Raw genomic sequence first — 20287 nt, 5'->3', positions numbered from 1 at the left:
TAGGGGCGGCTGGCACCGAGTACTTTGTAGTGCGTGTGTGTGTGTGTGTGTGTGTGTGTGTGTGTGTGTGGTGATGGGCTGAAGGTGTGAATGTGGCATCGCACCGTACAGGGTCCGTCCATACAACACCTCTAATGGACTCTCCACCCCGAATACACATCAGCTGAAAAAACATTGATGGCTTTTGTTGGGATAAAGTCGCTGTGCTGACATCCTGGATCATTACCAGTGCGGCACCTACACAGACTGGACTGGAAATCAAAAGGTTTTTTTTTTTATTATCCCAAATAAATCCTGAACTGCGTTCTTCACTTTGTGTCTTACTGATAAATAAAAATGAGATTTACAGTTTGAAAAGTACTTTGCTTTGTACCACAGGGGTGAAAATGCATACATATAAAAACATGCAACATCTCTGGCACATACCTACATTTATTATATCCACTATAGACAAAAATAAATAACATTCATTTAAACGTGTATGTTTACACAAGGTAACTAAAGGAAAAGCAGCTTCATCTTATTTGTGTGTGCTTAGATTTGTTAAAAGAATTAAACAAAAGCTCCTCAATACACAACACTGGTCAACTAGCACCTTCCTGATCACTGCCTAGACACCTGATCTTCTTCTTAGCATTCCACATGCACTTGTTCTAGTCCCAGTGTTCCCAGTGTTTGTTTATTTAATGTTTATAATATAAAGAATTTACTCTGCCCAAATAAACAGGCCTAAAACACAGTTATTATATATAACAAATCTATCTATCTATCTATCTATCTATCTATCTATCTATCTATCTATCTATCTATCTATCTATACAATCATGATAATAATACTGCTCTGCACACACCTTGCCTTTGTCATATATTTTATATAATATATTTACATTTCAGCATTTAGCAGACACCTTTATCCAAAGCGACTTACATTAGTTACATTACAGTATACAGTCCAGTCTGAACACAACACAATTGAGGGTTTAGGGCCTTGCTCAGGGGCCCAACAGCCACAACCTGGCAATGGTGGGGCTTAAACCAGGGACCTTCTGATTACCAGTCCAATATCTTAACCATTAGGCTATATATAATCGTGTACAGTACAATTAAATTCTTATTCTGTATATCTTTGAAAGCTGGGGTCAGAATGCAAAGGCATCCATTGTACCACACCCCTGGAGCTAAGAGAGTTTAGGACCCTGCTCAAGGGCCCAACAGCAGCATCCTGGCAGTGGTGGGGCTTAAACCAGCGACCTTCTAATTACTAGTCCAATATCTTAACCACTAGGCTATATATAATCGTGTACAGTACAATGACATTCTTACTCTGTATATCTTTGAAAGCTGGGGTCAGAATGCAAAGGCAGCTATTGTTACACACCCCTGGCCCATGGAGCTAAGAGAGTTAATTTTATGCTTTTGTCCAAAGCAACTTACAATATTGTGACAGTATACTGTCTAAGCAATTGAGGGTTAAGGGCCTTGCTCAAGGGCACAACAGTGGCAACCTGGCAGTGGTGGGGCTTGAACCAGCAACGTTTTGATTACTAGTCCAGTACCTTAACCACTAGGCCCTTAAATAATGGGCAAACTGACATTAAATAATGGCAACTAGTTTACTTATAAAAATAAAATGATCTGCATATGTTCAATCTGGCACTTCATCTGACATTGTTAAAGAAAAAAACCTTAAATATACATTATTTTTATGCATTATTGTGTTTTTGCTTTAAAAAATTGTAGATGGCACAGCAGTAAAATGCACTAGCCCACTATTGCAGGGAACCAGGGGTCAAATCCCCAGTGTTGCTATCAGGCGTATACATACTGACATTTGGCTATTTCTGGAGTGTTACTGCATTGTGCCCGCTGATTCAGGGAAAACTGGACCCACTTTAACCCTGACCAGGATAACACAGTGGTAAATAAAATAAAAAAGGGCTATAAATAAGAAAAAAACAGTATAGAATTTGTCAAAAGTACCATGTGATTGGTGTATTTAGTATATGTTCTGATTTATATACTTTATACTTGTCTAGCTTTGCTCGTGTTAAACCTTAATGAAGTTCATGAAAGATTTTTATAAAAATAAAACACTTTGCACTTTACTAATCTGCTGATTTGGCCTTTTGTCTGCTAAATTCTTACTTTGATCACATCTACAGCAAACGGGCAAGATCAATTGTTTAAAAATGTCTCCTCGAACATCAAACGGTGGCCCCTGCTCTTTTTACACAATCAGTTGAAGCAGATTATGAGCAGCCATTATCGGTGTGGTTGGCGGCATTCACAGACGCCGCTTCACACCTTCAGAATGAGCCCTCAGACAGAGGGATTAGCCACAGACATTTAGTTAAAAAATGTTAACAGCTATTGATGTAGGCAGGACAGAATAAACTCAAAAATACACGCAGGAGGGTCTGAGAGGTTGTCGGGCAGCCAGTAAACAGGAAAAGTCACTGTGGTGTGTTCAGATAGCCGGTAAACTGAATTAATTTATCAAAACAAACCTTAGGGTAATAAATGCCTGTATACTCTGGTTTAATCCACTACATTACAAGACTTGATGACTTTTGGGACTGTAGAATTTGGGATTGTGACTGTAATGCATGCTAATTACAAACAGCCATCATGTATAGGGTTCACATTGCTTTTTTAGATTATCTGGTCTTATCTGGTCTAATAAATGTCACGAACACAGCTAGATGATCTGGAAGGGTTGTTTAAAAAACCTTAAATATAAAACTCTTAATAAAAGTCATTGAATGCACATGTTTTCCTTATTTAGTTAGTGTTTGGTCCATCAAATGTTTTTTAGAAGATAATCTGAGCATCCAGAGAACCCGTCCCTTATGTTATTTTCAGAACAGCTGTATTTAAATAGTTTAATTAGTCATAAATGATTAAGAGAGCTACTTTATAGTATTATAGCACCTTTCATACAACAGTAGTTCAAAGTGCTCTACAGGACAACAATAAAGAAATGCTTGGTTAAAATAGAAGAAATAAATTAAGGAATTGACTATAAATCAAGTCATTAACATGTTCTGTTTCCTGTATTTGTGTTATGTGGGATTTAACCCCATACACATACTGTATATACCTTTGTAAGACCCTGTATTCTCACAGATAATCTGAATTTGAGTTATGATGGGCAGTTGTAACCTAGCGGTTAAGGTACTGGACTAGTAATTAAAAGGTCGCTGGTTTAAGACCCACCACTGCCAGGTTGCTGCTGTTGGGCCCTTGAGCAAGGCCCTTAACCCTCAGTTGCTTAGACTGTATCCTATCACAGTACTGTAAGTTGCTTTGGAAAAAAGCGTCTGCTAAATGCCGAAAATGAAATGAAATGAAATGATGGTGGATTAAACCCCATCCTCAAAATACCTCTGTGAGACCATGTTTTGTTTTATGATGGGTTCTGGGTTATATCTGATATTAATTTAAAAATATATATATAAAAAAATATATTAATCTCTTTTCATTCAGTAAATTCGGGGGAAACTGGACCCACTTCAACCCTGACCAGGATAACGCAGTGGTAAAAAAAAATAAGTGTGTGTAAATACAAGGAAATTTACAAAAAATTGTAATTTATCTTATGCTATTTTTTCTGTATACATTTTCTGTATACATGCACAATTCTACCTCTAATGTTTAATCTGTACATCGTCTACATTATAGTTTTGTCTGTATATTGTATTGTTTGTATATTGTAGAGAGCTAACAGCCGAAATTCCTTAAAGCTGATTCTGAATAGTATAACATTTATCGTCATGTGTATTTAGGCTTTGTTCTATTTTATATACTTTATACTTTTGTAGTTACGCTAAAGTGTTAAACCTTCATGAAATTCGTGAAAGATTTTTATGTAAAAAAAAACACTTTGCACTTTACTAATCTGCTAATTTGGCCTTTTGTCTGGTAAATTCTTACTTTGATCACATCTACAGCACCTACAGCACCCTCACAGATCATCTGAATGAGTTATGGTAGGGGATTTAACCCCATCCCCAAAATACCTTTGTGATTCTTTGTTATATTATATATACCTTTGTGGGTTCTGGGTTATATTTGATATTAAAAACTGAAATCTAAATATTTGGGAGAGTAATTGACCCATCCCTGTTTATTGCCCTGTTTGGAGTGGCACCGCCAGCTAGAAAGAAATTAGCATTATGGTCTTCAGCTCTCTCCTGGTTAGAAGATTGATCTTGTTTAAATGGAAGGACTCGGCTCCACCTACATATTGCCAGTGGTTTACAGAAATCACTAGTCATCTCAAACTAGAGAAGATTAGATACACTGTCCGGGGGTCCACCGAGAAATTTCTGGCACATATTGGGGAGATGGGGGGTAACCACACGACAGTATAATTAACACATGTAACTTTATTGTGATGGTATTTTCTGTTCTGATTTATTATATACTGGCTGTGTTTTATGTTTACATACTCATGTCTGGTTTTGGATGAAGGGGATTTGGTTCCCTTTTTTTCCTTTGTTGCTATTCTTGTAAAATTGACAGACTTTGGTCCAAAAACACCCCTGAAATCATCTCCAAGTCTTTTATACATTTGTGATTTTACACATCGGTCTATTAAAGCTGCTGGATTCTCAATCTTATAAATTCATGTAACTTGAGAAGCCTCCACATCCATGCAAATGTACATCGCTTGATTATAATGTATAGCAGGACCTGTTTTAATGGTTTTGAGTAACTAATTATTGGACAAATGAATGGATTTAACCCCAATACACACAAATATACTTGTAAGACCCTGTATTCACACAGATCATCTGAATGTGAGTTATAATGGGGGATTTAACCCCATCCCCAAAATAGTTTTGTAAGAACATGTTTCGTTCTTTTGTAATAAAAAAAATATATAAAAAATATATTAATATCTTTACATCGTCAATTCAGGGGATTTTAAATGATCTTACAGATATCTGTAATTTCAGAAGCCTCCAGTACAGCAGGACCTGTTTTAATGGTTCTTGGATTACTAATCACCAGACAAACTGACTGAAAGGACACTGACATTTATAAAGAAATTGTATGTACACTCTAATATACCAGCAATCTTACACAATGTTGTGATTCTCTAAAATTGTGTATGTATTATACTTATTTATTGGTCTTATTACCTACATATATGTACATACACACTTCTATCTATACACATAAACACACTTTTCATACACACATTATAAAATGTGTATGTGTGTGTGTATAGATAAATAATGCCACTTGTCGATGTTTTATGTGATTGTGTCGTGTCCTTTATTTCTTGTTTTCTTTTTTCCACAAGTTCTTTGGCACTTGACAGGCTGTTATTGTAAATAAGAACTTGTTCCTAATGTCTGGCATGGTTAAATAAAGGTAAATAAATAAGTGTGTGTGTGTGTGAGTGTGTGAGAATGTCCCAATACACTAAAGTACCATTGTGAGACCCTATTTACTCACAGACAACCTGTATTTGAATTACGATAGGGGATTTGACCCCATACTCAAAGTATAAGACCCTGTATCCCTAACACATGATCAGAATATTTGAGTTATGATGGGCTCTTCTGAGCTTAATATGTTTGGTGAATTAATATCTTTACACCCACAAGTTCAGTTTACATTGAGAGAAAACATTTTGTGGGCTCATTTAGGCGATTATGGGGTAATTTCTAAAAATGTATTCTACACAAGTCAAATTTAAACAAAAGACCAAAGGAGCAAAAAGTTCTAAACTAGGTACAATATTCTGTATTTCTCAGATACGGTCTGAAATGTTGTTGTGCTTTCCAGTTGAATGTCAATTGCGGGTGGGTACTCAGGTGTGAATGAATCGTTATTCAGAAGCTCAGGTGTGAACAGACACGAGCAGTGAAAGGTACTGACAGGTCACCTGGATGTAACACATCAGAAGAATCAAAAGGCCCAAAACACCAGAGCTCAGATCGGCTCTTTTTATTTCAGTGGAACAGAATCTGGAGACACCGTGGTTTTAGGAGAGCACTTTATTCAGATTTTAAAGGTGTGCTACACACTGGAGAAGAGAATCTTTCCTGATGAGACCTGCATCCTGTCGAGCTGATCGTGTCGTATCCTTCTGTCTACTGGAAATAGGAAAGGGAAGAGAGCGAGACGGGGGTTCAAGCATTAGCATCCAGATTCAGTTGTTGTGGCAAACAAGTATATTATAGTATACATTACAGTATTTATTACAGTATAGTTAGGGCCCTACTAAATTCACGGGAGAATGTGCTTCAAAAATCAGATTTTTAAAGAAAAGTGCCACATTTCTTGTCAGTCATTAAATAACACTTATTAAAAAACACAAATTAAACTAGAGGTGTGTTTCCTGAAGAAAATGCAAGTGTGATTGCAGCAAAGGCGAGTGAGCGGGTGTGTGTATCCAATGGGTCATCAATGGGCCTGACGATTACAATTGGAGTTGATATCTTGAAATTTATGAAAAAATAAAGGGAAGTGAATGGGGGGGAGAAAAAAACAAAAAAAAAAAACAGGCGTGGCGGGTGAGCGTATCCAAAAGCTGTATCCAAGTCACGGTGTCATCAACAGGCCGGACGTTTTAAAGTTGGAACAGCATCAATATCTTGTTTCTACACTCACTGCCCATTTTATCAGCTCCACTGTAGTCCATCTGTTTCTCTACATACTTTAACCTGCTTTCACCCTGTTCTTCAAATGGTCAGGACCCCCCCCCCCCCCCCCCCCGTAGGACCACCACAGAGCAGGTATTATTTAGGTGGTGGATGATTCTCAGCACTGCAGTGACACTGACATGGTGGTGGTGTGTTAGTGTGTGTTGTGCTGGTATGAGTGGATCAGACACAGCAGCACTGCTGGAGTTTTCAAATACCGTGTCCACTCACTGTCCACTCTATTAGACACTCCTACCTAGTTGGTCCACCTTGTAGATGTAAAGTCAGAGACGATCGCTCATCTATTGCTGGTTGGTGGACTATTCTCAGTCCAGCAGTGACAGTGAGGTGTTTAAAAACTCCAGCAGCGCTGCTGTGTCTGATCCACTCATACCAGCACAACACACACTAACACACCACCACCATGTCAGTGTCACTGCAGTGCTGAGAATCATCCACCACCTAAATAATACCTGCTCTGTGGGGGTCCTGTGGGGGTAACAAAGCATGCAGAGAAACAGATGGACTACAGTCAGTAATCGTAGAACTACAAAGTGCTTCTATATGGTAGAAACAAGGAGATGGTCATGATGTTATGCCTGACCAGTGTATAGTTTAGTACAGTATAGTATAATACCCCTGTTAGTGCTTCCATTCTTAGGCAGGGGACACTGCTTCATACAAACTGAATCAGCATCATAGATGTCACATATCAGAGCCTCACAGTGAATGAAGATCTGAAAATAAATATATTTATTCAATTTAATTCCATTTAAAGAAACACACAAGCTAACAGTTACTCAGCAATAGTAAGAGTAGACTTAGAAATTACCGGATCCTGAACTGGCTCGTTATCTTTGAAAAACGTGAACATCTTGACTCTGAAACGCTTCACGTGGGATGGGTAGAGGACCCGCTCATCAGCCAAGACTTGGTAGAAGGTGGTTTGGTAACGATCGCTGGGATTTATGCAGCTATTAAGAAGCAATAATAAATCTGATATTAAAACTTGCAGTTTACTTATTGAATATATTGTAAATATAGTATTAATTAGGGGTAACATTTACAAGACTGCAGATTTTTTAGAGCATTGTGTTATAAGCTTAATTTCCACTAAATGCTTACGATTAATGTCATGGTAGGTCTGGTGACACCTACAAACACTGGCTTTAAACATTCCAGTTAAAAATGACCAGTCACGCCTGCTTGCTTGCATCTAGATCTGGAACCTTACTGGTTACGGACCCTAAATGTTCTTACTTGCATCACTACTGTTAATGTGCTTTTTGCAATACTGCGGTACCTTGTAACCCGACATGTTTGAAACTCGACGCCCTTCGTGGAGAAATTTGTACCTTAAACTCGACGTGTGCATGACCGCCACTTTGATCAGCGCTCGGCTTCAGCCGTGCGGTAAAACGTCATTAAAGTGCGAATCTGAGCTGAATCTGCATCAGTGTGGAATAAGCGTCAGATCCAGTGTTACAGCTCCACATGTATCTCTGTGTTTATCTGGATTTTCCTCCCTGTTTCACTTTTAAACTTGTGTTACAGCTCAAAGTTCTGAGAAATGGTGAGAATCAGAATCAGCTTCTCCCAGAGTCTAAAACGCTTCTGGTTCAAAATAAAGCTTAACGTGGTTTAATGTAGTAAAACAGTGGTTCCCAACCGGTGGGGGTCGCGGAGGTTTTTATTTATTTTATAAATAAATAAAATATTTAATTTAAGTCTAATAATTTTGAACTAATTAATTTAAGAATCATCAAATCATAAAAAGTACTTCGTAATATGACAGGTATGCTTACTTAATTACCGAACCTCCAGAAGTTGTGTATTAAACGTGTTTTCCTGTGTGACAATGCCTAAATCAGACGATAATATTACATTTTGTTATTTTTTTAAAGTTGTTTTAAAGTCTAAAGTCGGAACAAACGATTGCTTGTAAATTTAAATTGCATACGCGGTCATAGAAATTAACACCAATGGAGAAAAAAACATAAATATTCAGATACATGAATACCAAAGCTGGCTGCCATCTACATTACAGATGATTAACAATGAATGATTAGTGATCAATAACTCTGATAAATATTTTATTTATTTTTATTTCATTGATGTTAGTTCTGTTACAGTTTAATATTGGTTTTGAACTGTTAAATTAAAGAATTCTATTTTGAAAAATCTATTTCACTGTGTTTTTATTTAGTTGTATAAGACCTAAAAAGGTCTAAGACCTTTCAGGATTCATCAATAATACCTCCTAATGTAGCTGTGGCAGGGGTTAAAGCCTACTTGGCCACTGTAAAAGGGGGTCGAGACCCGGAAAAGGTTGGGAAACAGTGTACTAAAAGAAGGAGACAGGAGCACTAAACTTCTCTTCATTATTACTGCTCATAAGTTCCTCCACTAATCACATTCCTCACTCGCTGTTTTACTACAATAAGTCACGTTATGTTATGTGCACTGCCGTCACACTTCATAGAAATAACGGCACAGCAGCGCAAGAACGGTTTTGTCACTTCTCATGTGAATGTGCCGGTGCTCCAAGATCAAGCATCTCCACCATTAAGAAGCATCAGGAAACAATAAAATAAGTATTTCAGTGTGTTTATATTATATTTGTGTTATTTTCAGTGTATAAGTGTCAAAAACAACCTCATTATTTTACATGAGCCTAAAATATATGCAGCTCCACGAAGCCATGGACACTAACAGGTTTCCCAAACATCCTTATGGGAAAAAATACCTTGAAACTCAACGGCTTTAAAACTCGACGCCACTCCCAGAACCGACTGATGTCGATTTTCAAGGTACCGCTGTACTGGTGTTTTCATTTAAGAACGTATTTGGATGACCACTTATCTTAGCAATTTTATTTAAAAGTAGTAACATTATTGCCCACCTTTAAACACTCTACCAGCACCCGGCATCTAATGTTTGTTAACGTTACCCATCGACGATGACGTCCCAGCTGATGGTCTGTCCTGCATCTGAAGCCCAGCAGTTATCCAGGACCAGCTCTATTCGAGGGTCAGTAGACTGCAACAGCTCAACCTCAAAGAACAGAGGCTGTTTCAAAAACTGCACTATTGGGTAGTCCTCCTTCACGTAGAAGCTCTTATAAGATGAATCTGGTGATAATGGAATAAGAAAAGCAGGCATTTAGTTGTTCAGGGTTGTTAGGCTTAAGATTTATCCAACAGGTTTACATAAATGTGTTTAGATTTTACTATTTTACAGCCAGATCCACTTGGCACAAAGTGAAATGTTGTTGCTGTATTTCAACCTGTGGAAAGCAGAGGAAGTCCCTATAGATTTATCCATATAGCATTGCTGATGGCCCATACCGATCAATAACAGAAGTGATAAACACTGTAAATTAATTACAGCAGAACCTAAAAGGGGGGAGCACTGGTCCATAAATTGCGATTGTTCCCAGGGGATGTGAAAATATACAAAAACACAGAACTAAGGGCCACAAAAGTGCTCAACATGCACATCTGATATACAGTAAAATGAACATAAACAGAGATGTATACACTGATCAGCCATAACATTAAAACCACCTTGTTTCTACACTCACTGTCCATTTTATCAGCTCCACTTACCATATAGAAGCACTTTGTAGTTCTACAATTACTGACTGTAGTCCATCTGTCTCTCTACATTCTTTGTTAGCTTAGAGTGGATCAGTCACAGCAGCACTGCTGGAGTTTTTAAACACTGTGTCCACTCACTGTTCACTCCATTAGACACTCCTACCTAGTCGGTCCACCTTGTAGATGTAAAGTCAGAGACGATCGCTCATCTATTGCTGCTGTTTGAGTCGGTCATCTTCTAGACCTCCATCAGTGGTCACAGGACGCTGCCCACGGGGCGCCTGTTGGCTGGACATTTTTGGTTGGTGGACTATTCTCAGTCCAGCAGTGACACTGAGGTGTTTTAATAAACTCCAGCAGCACTGCTGTGTCTGATCCACTCATAAACACACACTAACACACCACCACCATGTCAGTGTCACTGCAGCGCTGAGAATCATCCACCACCTAAATAATACCTGCTCTGTGGGGGTCCTGTGGGGGTCCTGACCATTGAAGAACAGGGTGAAAGCAGGTTAAAAAATATGTAGAGAAACAGATGGACTACAGTCAGTAATTGTAGAACTACAAAGTGCTTCTATATGGTAAGTGGAGCTGATAAAATGGACAGCGGGTGTAGAAACAAGGAGGTGGTTTTAATGTTACGGCTCATCAGTGTGTATATATATATATATGTATATTTATGTGTGTATATACTGTATATATAGTCGTGATGGTATACATATATTATTCAGAGTCAGACTCTGCTGGTGGTTACTAGAGCAGCACTGGTGCAGAACAGCTATATAACTGGCAGAAATGCATAAAAGGCATGTTGGTAATGACCTGTACTGGTAAGAATCAACTGGTGCCAACAAGGAGTACAACATTAAAAAATAAATAAATAAAGTAGTAAAATGAGGCGTACACACTTAACTTACGTACTTTTAGCAAGTCTCATTCTGACCTCCAGCTCTCCAAAACCAGGTTCTGCCATAATCTCCATTTGTTGTGGGGTAGCAGAGAAGTCCAGGACCTTGGCGTCATTGAGCTTGTAGGAGCAGGAGACCACCACTCTGCCATCGATTTAATCATGTTAGCAACACTGACTCAATTAAAGCTCAATTTAAATAATATACCAACAACAAAAAGCAAGAACCAAGAATTACTGATAATTCTGTTCATCTGAAGTATTCGTTTCATCACTCATTACGATTTCATTCTCATAGGTCATGACATCTTCAGAAAACTGATGGATAAAGAGTACAATAGTGTAAGATTTCCACCTAGAGCAGCACATTTTGGGTATCTACTCACTCCAGAGTGTTTTACAGCCATACCGTTCTGGTCGTCCCACAACTGTTGGCGTCGAAGTTGAAGTAGGCGAAGCGGTCGTTCATGAAAGTGGGTTTACATGTGGGATCCTTCAAGGTCAGTTTGCTGGGAACCATATTGGGTCCGGATTCCAGTTTGACCACAAGTGCAGTTATGGATCCGTTGGAGAAGCATTCTAGAGGAAAGTTAGTGGTTAAAGCTGTAGCTTCATACACACACCCCCTCCCCACTACGACTCTTTACATGTAAAACTGCATTCACTTTTATTGTACGGCTTTAATCAAGATTTTAAAGTCTGCCTTACTCTGATCAGCGGTAACATTACACTCACTGTCCATTTTATCAGCTCCACTTACCATATAGAAGCACTTTATAGTTCTACAATTACTGACTGTAGTCCATCTGTTTCTATGCATGCTTTGTTACCCCCTTTCACCCTGTTCTTCAATGGTCAGGACCCCCACAGGACCACCACAGAGCAGGTATTATTTAGGTGGTGGATCATTCTCAGCACTGCAGTAACACTGACATGGTGGTGGTGTGTTAGTGTGTGTTGTGCTGGTATGAGTGGATCAGACACTACATCTACAAGGTGGATCAACCAGGTAGTAGTGTCTAATAGAGTGGACAGTGAGTGGACACGGTATTTAAAAACTCCAGCAGCAATGCTGTGTCTGATCTACTCATACCAGCACAACACACACTAACACACCACCACCATGTCACTGCAGTGCTGAGAATCATCCAGCACCTAAATAATACCTGCAATTTGCATTCCAATTTATTTAAGTTAATGTTTCATGTACTTGAGGTCAGGGCTGTCCACTGTTTTGCCCATACAGCCGCACCCATTGCTAATTGAGTTCTGCTGTTGTAGTGTACCTTTACTGTGGTTTTGGCTAATAGTTAGTTATGTTGTGACCTTTAAAAAAAAAAGTTTTACTGTTCGGACACCCAGCTGGCACAGCGGGATATTCTGCTGGCACACCAGTGCTGTGATTCTGAACTCTGAGTTCAAATCTCAGCTCTGCTACCGGTTGGCTGGGCGCCCCGTTGCAGGGACAATCGGTAATGCCTGCCGCAGACAAAATCAGCCACTAGTCTGCCGTGTGGGAAAAGACAGGTCTAAAAAGTGGGCGGGGTCTTCAAAGCTGTGTAGGGACCTTGGTTAGTAACCCGAGGCACCTGTACAGAAGTGGAGGAATGTGAAGATCAGCCAATCGACCAAAGTATGGGCGAATAAGAAGACATCCCAGGTCTAACGGATGCACTCAATTTATCCCTAATTATATGAGCACAGAAAAGTCGGCAGCGTAAAGAATTAGAAATGAGGCCATGCCATAAATGCCATTAATCGTATCTATGTATGTATATTTTTGATCCAGCAGATTGTAAATGTATAATATGTTTGGAAAATTCACTAAAGATTAATCAGTCACAAAATAGATGCAAAAATCCTAAAACATGCATATTCCTTACAAGCACCTCTGCAGTTCATTATGCACGGTCGCATGAAATCGTATATGGATTTAATTCGCACGTTAATATAAAGATTATTAATAATTTTGAATTCATCTTTGTGGAGGAAAATAATGTGTTAAGGAGGCATATTGCATATTTGTTATATATTGTATGTAGGGGCCGTCAGCATGGAGTTCTAATAAAACGGCTTTTAAAAAAAATAGGGTAACTGTCAGACTTTGTCTTCAAAATAAAAAACATTTTATACAGAAAGGAAAAACCATATATAGAATATACCAGTCATGCTCATGGGGAAGTTGCAGGCCATGGAGAAGTTCTTTATATGCCAGTTACTCCCTTGATCATGAAGTAGGAGATCAATTCGACTCCTTAGTGACGACTGAAATGCAAACTAGAATTTAAAGAGAGAAAAGTTCAGCTTTTGCACACCATGACCGTTTACACAGCACATAAAGCAAGTCAGTCTTAAGAGCATTAAAAGCAACTGCAATAGCAATGGGTCCTTGCACCCATTGCACCCAGGGACCTCGCAGAAGCAGATGTAAACACAAACACGACTGTTATATTTACATCACAATTATTGGCACCAATTTGCCTTCCGCTGCTGTGAATCCCTGATTGCAGTCGAGGAGGGTATATTGCTGCTCACGTGCCCTCCGACGAGTGCGCAGTCCTAGAGGACCCCTTCTTTACACCCGTTGCTTCTAACCAGGGTCCTTGCACAGCGTTTGAAGACCCCACCCACTTGGTATGGGCAATTTTGGGCAATTGTGCCCAGCCGACCGGTAGCAGAGCTGAGATTTAAACCAGGGAGTTCAGAATCTCGGCTCTGGTCAAATCCAAGTGTGTGTTAGAGTATATATATGTTTATGTATGTGCATGTCAGTTTGTGTATAAGTATGTGAGTAATTATGTCAGTGTAAGTGTGTGTATGTGTGCAATATAGTATGTTAGAGTGTATGTGTGTTAGTGTGTGAGCATGTGTATATGCGTGTGTGTGTGTATAAGTATAATTGTAAGTCAGAATCCAAGTGTATGTTAGTGTATGCATGTATGTGTGTGTGTGTGTGTGTGTGAGAGAGATTGTGCGTATGTTAGTGTGTGTACATGTCAGTTTGTGTACAAGTGTGTGTTTAAGAAAAAGGACCAAAATGAAAGCGTGCAATACCTCAAAAGCAGCATCACGTGCCAGGAAGGGCACAGTCATGCTCAGGTGAGTGGAATTCTCCTTAACGTGGTACTCCTGATAGAGGTCGGGACCCAGATCACGACCGCCGACCATCATGTCGAACGCTTTACCCAGTTCCTCATGCGCAACAGTGATGTAGAAGTTTTTATCATCACATCTCGCATTTACAGTCGGCAGCACTGAACAAGGTAAACAGCATTAATACTCGTAAGCTTACGTCGTTACCCCACTGTACCTATAATGGATGACTTGAGTTACACATGCGTACACCCACACGTAGATCTCTTACATGCATACAGACATATACACACACACTGACAACTCACATATATACACACACAAACAAAACTCAACTCTTACATGCACACACACTTGGACTGTGACAAAATTACTCTCATATACATACAGTATATACACACACACTTAGATCCTGACACATTACACTTACACATATATACACACAAACAAACTCAACTCCTGCACAAAGACCCATATACACACACTTAGATCCTGACACATTACACTTACATGTACACACACCAACACTCAACTCTTACACACACACAGATCCTGACACATGTTTACACATATATATACACACACTCAACTCTTACATGCACACATACACACACTTAGATCCTGACATTACGCTTACACACTCACATATATATATACACACACAAACACATACACAACTCTTACATGCGCGCGCACACACAGACACATTACACTTGCACATACTCTCACACACACACACACACACACATACTCTCACACACACACACACACACACACACACACACACACACACACACACACACACACACACACACACACACACACACACACACACACACACACACACACACACACACACACACACACACACACACACACACACACACACACACACACAAACACAGTCTCGTTCCCTGGACTCGGTCGGCTCATACGTACCGACATCCTTTCCTTTGGCGGTCACCACCGCAGGGTGAGGAAATGGGGTGTGTTCGGGCAGGATGATCAAACCAAAGATGAGAGGGAGAGTGTGGGTGGTTTCATGCTTAATGTTCTGCAATAAAAGCATAAAATCATACAATTATTTTCCTGTTTTTTTATATACGTCTATCACACCAGGAACACTGGTCGAATCCAGTTTAAATAACTCCACTAACTGGGTTCTAAAAAGACATGCCGGTCATAAATAAAGCCGCTTATCGATGACTTGTCCAGTTGCGTAATGTTTTTGGACTGGTAGAGACGATACTGGTGATGGTAGGATTACGAAACATTAGGATAAAATAGACACCCAACACAGGATTGATTAGCTGAGGGATGAGATGTCTAGTTTAAGATGATGCTTCCCTTCTTAGTGATTGTATACATCTTTAAATATGGATTTAAATCCCATGTTTGGTGAGAATTACAGCTGTAACCACAAAATTTACATATTCCCCCTAAATGTCTTATTTATCCCCCCTAAAGACCAAGCTCCTTCCTTGCTTTCTTCAAATTAAACCGATTTATTTTACCTATATTTAATTCCTAGACGAGTTGATCAACCACTCGTCCCCGTCCCCATTTCTATTTTGACCGTTTGTTTGCCAAAGTATGCAAGCCTTTAAAACGTACACTCTTTTGGACGACGGGATCAGAGAAGGGGACGCTGATGCTGAAGGCCTTCGAGCCGTTGTAAAACGTGTGTTGTTTAATGTTGAAGCCCCGATCGTTGGCCACCTCCGGAGTCATCACTCCGGTCGGAAAGGTGATGTTCATCAGCTCGACGTCTTTGAGAAAAGGTCCCACCATTATCTCGAACATTTCCGAACCCTCCACGGTATCTGCGCGGAGGAATTTACAGAAAATTACAGATAAAAATCACAAGTGCAGCATTTTGTCAAGTTATTAGTGATTGTGGCTCTTGTCACACACACCAACTACATTTACTATAGGTTACTATAGTATTTGCAACTCTGTAGAGAAAGGCACAATGTTTACTGGTTCACCACTTCAGCAGGTCCGGGTTACAATAATAACACTCTAAAATACTCACTGTCCGTGACGTGGGGCATTCTGGGCGCCGGTGGTGAGATGATAGGATAATGAACTTTGTATCTGGTGTACGCAGACTGTCCTGACAGCCACAGCATTTCCAGCATGGGTTCAATACTGTAGGTGATGTGGTACTTATAATCGAGCGCGTGACTCTACGCGGGGTGGGAAAGGAGGGTTGGGTGGGTTAACACTGCTTAAAAAATAAATGATATAAAAAATTTAAAAAAAAAAACACTATGCCATGGTTAAAACTAACCTTGTAGTAGCCGTCTGGCCCACCGAAAGGTAGCTTCATTATGATTTGCGTCTCGGTCATGGTCAGGTTATAGCCCTTAGCGTTCATCTGCGCTTGACTGAGTCTCTTGCCCTCGATACCCATGTAGAGTTCGATGATGACGTACGTACGTTGTGTCATTAGAGGAGTGATGTATCGGGGCATGTACCAGGTGATGATGTTATCAGTGAAATAGAGTCCACCTGCAGACAGGACATATAGGTTACGTTCATATCTCACATAGGTTACGTTCATACCCCTGTTCTTGAGTAAAGAAACTGGTTTTACATTGAAGTGGTACAATCCTCATTTTCTGGAGCTTTAGTGGCACCGAATTAAATTATATGGAAAGTTCGGGAACCAGAGTTGTATTTTAACCACCTATCCATCCATCCATCCATCCATCATATCCATAATATCCATCTATCCATAATATCTATCATTTATCCATCCATAATATCTATCTATCCATCCTATCCATCCTATCCATCATATCCATAAATCCATCCATCCATCATATCCATAATATCCATTTATCCATCCATCATATCCATCATATCCATCATATCTATCAATCCATCCATCATATCCATAATATCCATCTATCCATAATATCTATTATCCATCCATCCATAATACCCATCTATCCATTCATCCATCTATCCATCCATCCATCCATAATATCCATCCATCCATCCATCTATCCATAATATCTATTCATCCATCCATATCCATCCATCTATCTATCCATCCATAATATCCATCCATAATATCCATATATCTATCCATCCATAATATCCATCCATTTATCCATTCATCCATAATATCTATCTATTCATTCACCCATCCATCCATAATATCTATCCATCCATCCATCCATCCATCCATCCATAATATCTATCTATCCATTCATCCATCCATCCATCCATAATCATCTATCTATCCATCCATCCATAATATCTATCCATCCATATCTATTCATCCATCCACATCCATCCATCCATCCATAATATCTATCAATCCATACATCCATCCATAATATCCATCCATCCATAATATCTATCCATCCATACATCCATCCATAATATCCATCCATCCATAATATCTATCCATCCATACATCCAACAATCCATACATCCATCCATAATATATATCTATCCATCCATCCATAATATCTATCCATCCATACATCCATAATATCTATCTATCCATCCATCCATAATATCTATCCATCTATCTATCCATCCATCCATAATATCTATCCATCCATCCATCCATCCATAATATCTATCTATCCATCCATCCATAATATCCATCCATCCATAATATCTATCCATCCATACATCCATCCATAATATCTATCTATCCATCCATCCATAATATCTATCCATCCATACATCCATCCATAATATCTATCTATCCATCCATCCATAATATCCATCCATCCATAATATCTATCCATCCATACATCCATACATAATATCTATCTATCCATCCATCCATAATATCCATCATCCATCCATCCATCCATAATATCCATCCATCCATCCATAATATCTATCTATCCATCCATCCATAATATCTATCCATCCATACATCCATCCATAATATCTATCTATCCATCCATCCATAATATCTATTCATCCATCCATCCATCCATCCATAATATCTATCCATCCATCCATAATATCGATCATCCATTCATCCACTCATCCCCCTTGGCAACTGTAGCTTCAGAACCCCACTGTTGACCAACAGGAATGGAAATCAATTTCCATTCAATCTGGCCGATGGGGTATTTATACTAATGAGCAGGTGTTTCTAATAAAGTGGCCAGTGATAAATTCAAGTAGAACTCTTACCAGTTGGACAGGCAGCAGAAATGTCCAGTAGTGTTATAGACCACGCCCACTTGAAGTAAGTATTCACCTTAAGGACTTTCATTTGTACTCTGCTTACCTATTACAGAAAAATATACCTTAAATAAACCACCAGCACAGAAGAGGTAACATCAGCCAGTCCTACACTTACAGTCTCGGTGTAGAGTTCAGGCATGTTGTACGGGCTTCGCAGCACTAAACGCGCCGGCGTCGCCGATAAGCCATAACCCGCGTTCTGCACTTCCACCTTTTTCATGGGCTTTTCTACGGGTGTGTAGAAGACCATCCTCCAAATATTATCAATGGTGGTGGAAATCTGCAAGTAAGAGACTTAAAAACACATTAAACGTACACAAGGGTGCAATCAGTCCGTTTTACACTACACGCTTACCTCTTCATCAGTGCGGCGCTTGAGTCTCTTGCTGTCGCCGGTTGGCGTATTAGGGATGTCCAAATCAGGATGAAATTTGTCAATGGAAACCTGGACGAAAATGAATGTGGATTGTTAATAGAAGGATGTGTTGAAGGCATTCTTAACAGTAATAAAAAGTCTTGATCCACACAGGGGGCACGTAAAGGCCTGGTCTCCTTTTAGCAGGTAGGTATGGGTCAGTTTGGGGTGTCCTATTGTTGTGGGAATTCAAAATAACCCTTAAAGATTGACAGACAACCGGAGTAATAGTAAAAGCAAAAAATCTATTTATTACTTAGCTGAGGACCCATCTCAAAATGCAAACACACACTCAGGCCTTTACAGGAGAGAAGGGTGGATACCGTCTGCTCCATCGCCTTATTTATACTCCTGATTCTGCTCAGCGACCCAGCTCAAGGCCGACTTTCCACACCAAACTAGTTTATCATTCTACAAAAATGGTCATCTCGTTAAGAGCATGGCGTACTTGCATAAGAATGTGAGTGCAATCAAAACTGTGTGCGGGGATGCCCATGCCAAGGTCAACATATCTCTGGACTTCTGAAACCTTCAAAAAGTCTCTTCTACCTCTGCTAATTGTTCTAAGAGAGCAGAAACTTGTGGATCACGTGTAGATTATTTGTTCCCATCGTTTATGGGCTGGGTCTTGGGTGATGATTGCTTTTTGTGGTTCCAGGCAGGTATAGTTGACGTCTTCAATTGTAATGAAAGTGGGGATTTTTTCCTCATATCAGGTCTTGGTGGTTTTTTTGGTTTCTATTCGGTCCCTGGTGTAGGTATTTATCAAATGTTTTATGTCTGTTTAAAAAAAAAAAAAAAAAAGAGTTTGGATGTTTGCTATCTCTCCGTGTCCTGGTATCCAGTAGAACCTTATATCATATTTCTGGTCAGTTAGTTTGTTGATTGTCCCCTATACAGTGGTACCTTGAAACTGGATGTCGGTTGGTTCTGGGAGTGGCATCAAGTTTTAAGGTATTTTTTCCCCATAAGGACATTTGGGAAACCTGTTAATGTGTCCATGGTCCCGTGGAGCTGCATATATTTTAGTCTCATATAAAATAATGAGGTTGTTTTGACAGACTATTTAAAGCTCCTCCAATGAGACGAACTGTTTGATATGAGGCAGTAAAAATGACTCAGGCTGTACAAACAACGCTTACCGTGACTTATTGTAGTAAAACAGCGAGTGAGGAATGTGATTAGTGGAGGAACTTATGAGCAGTAATAATGAAGAGAAGTTTAGTGCTCCTGTCTCCTTCTTTTACTACATTAAACCACGTTAAGTTTTATTTTGAACCAGAAGCGTTTTAGACTCTGGGAGAAGCTCCCAGATGATTCTCACCATTTCTCAGAAGCTGGAGCTGTAACACAAGTTTATAAGTGAAACGGAGGAAAATCCAGA

At 39.4% G+C, this 20287-nt stretch overlaps 1 protein-coding gene across 1 annotated transcript; it reads right to left on the bottom strand.

Annotated features, from left to right (window-relative positions):
- Positions 1-6001: 6001 nt before the first annotated feature.
- On the bottom strand, positions 6002-18744 carry zpax1 (zona pellucida protein AX 1). Its single transcript, XM_063002540.1, has 15 exons — positions 18604-18744; positions 18435-18531; positions 16555-16775; positions 16297-16450; positions 15876-16084; positions 15201-15315; positions 14223-14422; positions 13331-13445; positions 11578-11747; positions 11407-11486; positions 11183-11313; positions 9610-9790; positions 7492-7633; positions 7297-7396; positions 6002-6110 (listed from the first exon to the last, which is right to left on the bottom strand). The coding sequence occupies exons 1-15, from the start codon at positions 18736-18738 to the stop codon at positions 6034-6036; spliced, it is 2127 nt and encodes a 708-aa protein (XP_062858610.1). The 5' UTR covers positions 18739-18744; the 3' UTR covers positions 6002-6033.
- Between the last annotated feature and the right edge of the window lie 1543 nt (positions 18745-20287).

Source organism: Trichomycterus rosablanca, chromosome 9 (genome assembly GCF_030014385.1).
Source record: "Trichomycterus rosablanca isolate fTriRos1 chromosome 9, fTriRos1.hap1, whole genome shotgun sequence".
NCBI lineage: Eukaryota > Metazoa > Chordata > Actinopteri > Siluriformes > Trichomycteridae > Trichomycterus > Trichomycterus rosablanca.
Note: the sequence above shows the minus strand (reverse complement) of the source record. Positions and strands in the feature narration are given on the sequence as shown.

What these genes read in the sequence shown, in the direction of transcription:
- zpax1 (XM_063002540.1), bottom strand. Translation starts at nt 18,738, where the DNA reads ATGGTCTTCTACACACCCGTAGAAAAGCCCATGAAAAAGGTGGAAGTG. An exon ending in CTGAACTCTACACCGAGACT is followed by an intron (nt 18,532 to 18,603) that starts GTAAGTGTAGGA and finishes TTTCTGTAATAG; the next exon opens with GTAAGCAGAGTACAAATGAA. An exon ending in TGGGACGTCATCGTCGATGG is followed by an intron (nt 7,634 to 9,609) that starts GTAACGTTAACA and finishes GCTTCTTAATAG; the next exon opens with CTGCATAAATCCCAGCGATC.